At 56.4% G+C, this 6,000-nt stretch overlaps 1 protein-coding gene across 28 annotated transcripts in view; it reads left to right on the top strand.

Annotated features, from left to right (window-relative positions):
- Positions 1 to 2,323: 2,323 nt before the first annotated feature.
- PARD3 (par-3 family cell polarity regulator) overlaps positions 2,324 to 6,000 on the top strand; it is a 649,441-nt gene continuing 645,764 nt past the window's right edge. For 18 of the 28 annotated variants that reach the window (XR_012030741.1, XM_072825190.1, XM_072825186.1 and 15 more), the window contains exon 1: positions 2,325 to 2,501. Coding sequence is in view for 27 of the 28 variants with exons in the window: in XM_072825190.1 (XP_072681291.1) it covers positions 2,382 to 2,501 (120 nt within the window). In the remaining variant the exon portion in view is untranslated. Of the gene's footprint in view, positions 2,502 to 6,000 lie in introns of all 28 variants that reach the window. The other 10 variants (XM_072825188.1, XM_072825191.1, XM_072825187.1 and 7 more) reach the window with 4 other exon arrangements.

The following is a 6,000-nucleotide window of genomic DNA, read 5'->3' as shown; positions in this document are numbered from 1 at the left end:
TGTACTAAATGTCAGTACCTTGTTTTATGAGACTTGTAGTGTCTGATGTGCTCTGGCTATGCTTCAACTTATTCTTCAATCAGAATTATTTTGAGAAAGCCCCAGTTTAAACTAGTATAGTACTCCTTCCCCAGCATTAAAACAGAAACAACATCTACAATTATGGGTAATTGTCATGGATCCAACTATTAGTACAAGAAGCAAGAAGACCTCAATGTGAGTTGTTATCACAGTGACAAACTATTACAGACTTAATTATTGGGTAGAAACATGGAACGTTGCAGCCAAATAGGAGTATAATGAGCCTTTCCCATGAATGTGTGGAAGGAAAGCTGGACTCTATTTCTGGGTTTGCCTTAAGCTTTCTCTGTGGCCTTGGGCAAGTGACTTCAACACTCCAGTCAGTATCCTCGGGTAAGGTGCTGATGATGACACACAGTGCCTACTTACTGTGTTGGTTTGCTGGGACCGAGTATGTTGGTCAAGGGCTGTAGATGAGAGGAAGTATAATTTTTTTTTTAAATTTTTTAACGACAAATTGCACTATACCTAGGGTGGTGTGGAGCAGAAGAAAATGCAGGTATTCTGGAAAGCAGATGATATGTTTCCTTATTTTAAAATGGGAGGTGGAATGGATGGAGAGATGATCACCTGCTCTTCCTGCTGTAAATGCTGAAGTTCTGCTTGAGCTCAAGGAGCTGTAATTGCTTTCACATAACTTAGGAACAACTGGAAAACATGAAGTTATTACCGTTTAGGACAGACATGGACAAACGACTGTCTGCTGGCATTGGCCATTCTTTAAACACAGGGACATACAGTTATTAAGGAATCATGGCTCATAACTGAGACAGAGACCAGCGCTAGTTACTTTTCTTGACTCGGTCCACTTTCTTCTAAAATGTTTCATGTCCCCCGTGCATGTAACTCATTATGGAGCTGCTCTCTCTTCCTGAGATTTAGGTGGGGATCCCGTTGCACAGCTTCCCCCAAGGCATTCTGAGCATATCGTTCATGAAGTGGTGTTAGGATTGCTCCTGTTGCAGAATTTTGAGAAATAGAATTACCTGAATTGCGGGTGTTAGAATTCTAGGCGTTGAAGTGGGAGGGTCATCAGGGGGTCGGTCATAGGAAACTTCAAGGTACATAGTGTGGCCTCTGGAGAAAGGCCAGGTCGAGTCAGAGCCTCCTGAAGCTCTCCCCAGAGCAGATGATTAATTTTTGCTTTTAACACACAACCAGCCTACGCCGGCCTTGCAGCCCAGCAAGCAGCGAGCCAGTGCAGAACCCTGGGCCCGGGTGTGTGTGTGTGTGTGTGTGTGTGTGTGCGCGCGCACGGCGGCGGCGGGAGGGGAAGCCTCCGCTGGACAACCTGGCCAGCCCCATCCGTCCTCCTGGGGCTCCGTGGGGACGGCTCCTCTCCGAGCGTCTCTGTGCCTTCAGTCCGCGGCGCCACGAGTAAAGTGTTTTCTCCAGGAACGATTTCTCGCGAACCCTCAGCAGGAGAGAAGGGATCAAAAGTGACAAAGGAAGGGGGTGGGCTCTGGAGAGACCCCGGGTGTCGGGGTGGGGGTGTGGAGCGGCGCCCCGAGGAGGGCTCCACCGCACCAGCACAGCCGCGCCGCGCCGCGCCGGGGCGCTCCAGGAGGCCGGGGCCGGGGCCGGGGCCGGGGCCGGGGCCCGGGCCGGGGCCGGGGGTGCGGGCGGGGCCGGGGAGGGCCGCGGTGCCTCGGGCGGGGGTCGGCGGGGCGGGGGAGGGGCGGCCCGGAGGGAGGCCGCGTGCCGGGCGGGTCCCAGCGGTCGGGGCCCCGCGGCCGCTCGCGCCCGGGGTAGGGGGGGGGCGGGGAGGGGAGGGGGAGGCGGCGGGGGCGGGGGCGCGGGCCGCGGGCCGCGGGCGTGCGCTCCGCCCCGCCCCGCGCCTCCCCTGCCGCATGTGCGCGGTGTTGTGTGCCGGGCCCCGCTCCGCCCCGCCCCGCTCCTCCCCGCCCCGCCCCGCCCCGCCCCTCGCTGCTGTCCCCTCCCCCCTGCCCCCGCGGCCCGAGGAGCCAGAGCCAGGAGCGAGGAGCGAGGAGCGAGGAGCGAGGAGCGCGAGCGCCACACCGCCTCGGGCCGCCGCCGCCGAGCGCGCCGAGACGCCGAACAGGTGGCCGGAGGCTGCGGGCGCCGCGGCGGGGAGAGGCGAGGCGGGCCCCGGGCCGGGGAGGGCGGCCGGGCCGGGCCGGGCCGGGCCGGGCATGCGAGCCGAGGCCCCTCGCCGCCGCTAGCCCGCGCCCCGGTCTGTCTCCCGCGCCCCGGCCCCGCCGCGCCCCTGCGCCCAGCGCGGGCAGCTCCGCCGCGGTCAGGGGGGCGAGGGCCGCGGCGGCGGCGGCGGCGGCGGCGGCATGAAAGTGACCGTGTGCTTCGGGCGGACCCGGGTGGTCGTGCCGTGCGGGGACGGGCACATGAAAGTTTTCAGCCTCATCCAGCAAGCGGTGACCCGCTACCGGAAGGCCATCGCCAAGGTGAGGGGCCGGGGGCGCGCGGGCCGGGGCGGGGGCGGGCGGAGGCGGGAGGGGACGGGGTCGGGGACGGGGACGGGGACGGGGAGGAGGAGGGAGGGGGAAGCGCCGGGATCAATATGGCGCTTCCTGGAAAAGGGAGGAGGGAGACGGAGGGGAGGCGGGGAAAGGGAAAGTGCGGCGGCCGGCCGGGCCTCGCGGGCGCCCCCCGCCCCGGGCCGCGGGAGGCCGAGTGGTGGGCCCGGGCCGGGCGGGGGCGGGGGCAGCCGGGGCCGAGCGCGCAGGACCCCGCGGCCCCTCTCGGGCGGCCCTCCCCTCCGCCCCCCTCCGCCCCCCTCCGCCCCCCTCCGCCCCCCTCCGCTCCCGGGGCTCCGGCCGTGCAGCCCAGCCGGGACCCGCTCTCCCCCGGGCCGCGCTGCGGGCGCTGGAAATCCAGCCTCAGGCCTCTCCCCGCCCCGGGCCCCGCGCCCCGCGGCAGAGGCTGCGGACCGGGAACTTTTGAGGTTGGAGGAGAGTTTGTTGGGCGCACGGCGGGGAGCGGCCGCGTCCGCGCTCGGCACCGCCCGGGGGGGGGGGGGCCGGGGCCGCCAGCTGCTGCCTCCAGGTCGCCGCGGCAGCGCGGGCAGCCGGTGGGGGCCGTGGCCGGCCGCGGTCGCGGAGGAAGCCCCGGGAGGGACACCCGCCCGCGCGGCCCGTGCACGCTGCCAGGCGCGGAGTCGCGGTGCTGGAGACGCCCCGGGCGGGCCCCGTGAAGGCAGCCCCCGAGGCCAGTCGCCGGCTCGAAGGTCTCTCCGCGGGGGACCCCCGCGCCCGCCTGCCCGGGCCGGCTCCCCGCGGTGCGGGGCTGCGGCGAGGGCCTGAGGCCGCGGGGAGGCCCCCTCTTCCCCGTGGACGGGTAACACTGTCTCCACTTAACTACATTCTTCTACAATGTGTCACGAGTGAAAAGACATTTTGTTGAATTGCTTTACCGGCCCTCGTGTTTGGCGACGGCCGAGCCCCTGAGTTCTGTCGAGCACCTGGGGACGTTTCCTGGGCTCGGGAGCAACGTCGGGCCGAAAGCATGTTCGCTTCACGCGCTTCCCACTTGCGAGGTGGCCTGGCTCGCCGGGGCTTGGAGAGGCGGTGACGCTGACGGCACGGGACGGGACGGCACTTTGCAAGCCTGAGTGCACACAGGGCGCGGCCTCCCGTGCCGTCTGAAATTAAGGCAGAAATACATTTTACACGGTTTGGTTTTTAGTATATATCGGGAAGAATAGCGGAAATACGGCCTTTTGAGGATAATCTGGGGGGTCTTTTAGCAACCTGACATGAAGATGAAAGATGTTGACTCTATGTAACAGCTCTAAAATGTTCCTTGCACTTGGTTTAACTTATCGAAAACCAAATAAAATTAGTGGAAGTTGGACACCCGTTTATCTTGCATTGCTGGCAACGGGAAGCATATTCTCTAAACCTACGTTTTGCATTTTAAAAGATTGTTTATGAATGGCAGTTTATGATCTGAATGTTCTAAATCAATGATCAGGTTGCATATATACTTTGGAAACCAAAATAAGTTGTGAAAGGAAAGAAAGATACAATAATATGTCCTAAGCACTGTGCCTGTGTTCCTACACAGAGAGGACATTTCCTTTCATTTTACTAATTTTACATGCATAAAGTGAGTTGTTCCATTATGCACACCGTGGATGTTGGTCGAAATACCAATATAGTTTGATGGAGTCGTTCGTTCCTTCCACAGAATTTTTTTTTTTTTAAAGATTTTATTTATTCATGAGAGAGAGACAGAGAGAGGCAGAGACACAAGCAGAGGGAGGAACATGCAGGGAGCCCGATGTAGGACTGGATCCTGGGACTTCGTGATCACACCCTGAGCCAAAGGCAGACGCTCAACTGCTGAGCCACCCAGGTGTCCCTTCCACGGAAATTCTTAAGCGTTTACTATATTCAAGGCACTGTTCTGGGTGCTGGACATCTAGGGGGCCCACTGGCTGCTTTGTGGAAGTTGGAGTGTAAGAGTCTAGGCTCTGTGGTCATTCAAGGGAAGGAGACGGTGGTGTGGACTGTCATGCTGTGGTGCACTGAGAAGAGAATGGATCTGGGATATTGGGTAAATGTAACTGAGGAGTCTCAGTGATAGATCGATCTGGACCTTGTTTTTAAATGTTAGTGATAGTTTTCCTAGGGACCCAGGAACATGGAGAAGGCAGTGCAGTTTTCTTAAGAGAGTCTGGAAAGGCATCCCAGAGCACACGAGCTGAGTTTTTAGAGGGTTTGAGATGGAACACCAGGTGGAGAAGGAAGGAAGAGTGATTCTCAGAGGATGATGGTAGCATTGGAGTGGGATACAAATGAGTGGGAGGAGTTAGAGATGAGTCAGGGTGTTCTAAAATTATTTAAAGCCTCTTTCAGTGAAGTTCACAGTTCAGTGGGTGAATTTTAAGATGGGCTTTGTAGTACACAAGGGTTAATCATTGGATCACAAGACTGTTGACTCTCAGATGTTGCAAGAGCTTGAGTGACTTCCAGGTTCATTTGTGTCTTTTCTTCTTAAGTTGTTAGGTAATGGTTGAGACTAAATTTTCGTCTTTCTTCTCACTTCTCCCACCTTATTTAAGGTGATTGTGAAGCAAACACATATTAACACTTGCTTCAACTCTTAATGTCTCTTCTTTACCTCTTACTGTTTAATAGGACAAGATACATTTTGTATGAAGAACCTGGGTAGCCTGCTAGCTGTAGAGTGGTATTTAAGTTGCTAGGTGACATGTGGCATGACAAACTGTCATCTGGCGGGGAAAAATGTAGAAAGATCATGTTTATGGCTTTGTATAAAAATTAACTAAGTTTCCCCCAAAAGGAAAAAAGGAAAAGGGAAACAAGTCACTAAGCTTTCTCTGCAACATGTATTTTGTAGTGTGGTGGGCTATTATATTTGACATTATATTTCAGCTATTTTCAGGTTAAACAAATCAATTTTTCTGGACAGTGGAGTGGTGTGACTTAATACCAGAAATGTCTTCAATAAGCAGATATTTAAAGGCTTACACTTAGTCATAGCGTTTTTTTTTTTTTTTCCCCCTCCAGTGAAAAAATGTTTTTCTGCTTATGATCACCGATGGGTGAAAATGTTTTGGCTGTTCCATCTCCATCCACACATCCTCATCTAGACCCTGTCTAAGGCGAGTGTTCTGCTAGATACTGATAATTATGTTGCAGGAACTATTCTCGAGGACTTAGAATTGGAGGGCTGTCTGCTGTGTATGTATGTGTTCATTCTTCTAGTGCCTGCAGGTGGACTCCTCCTTGAATCCTGATGAACACAGAGTGCAGAGCACCAACTGCAGTGACTTTTTAGTGTGGTGCCCTTTGTTTCCAAAGTTTTCTTTGCTGGCCACTCCTTAATTTTGAGTGGATCAAGTCTGGCCCTGAGGCTTCTCATTTTTCCTGCTGGACATCCAGAATCTGGTTAGGAGAAAGATAAGATAATCTTCAT

The sequence above is a fragment of the Canis lupus genome, chromosome 5 (genome assembly GCF_048164855.1).
Source record: "Canis lupus baileyi chromosome 5, mCanLup2.hap1, whole genome shotgun sequence".
NCBI lineage: Eukaryota > Metazoa > Chordata > Mammalia > Carnivora > Canidae > Canis > Canis lupus.
Note: the sequence above shows the minus strand (reverse complement) of the source record. Positions and strands in the feature narration are given on the sequence as shown.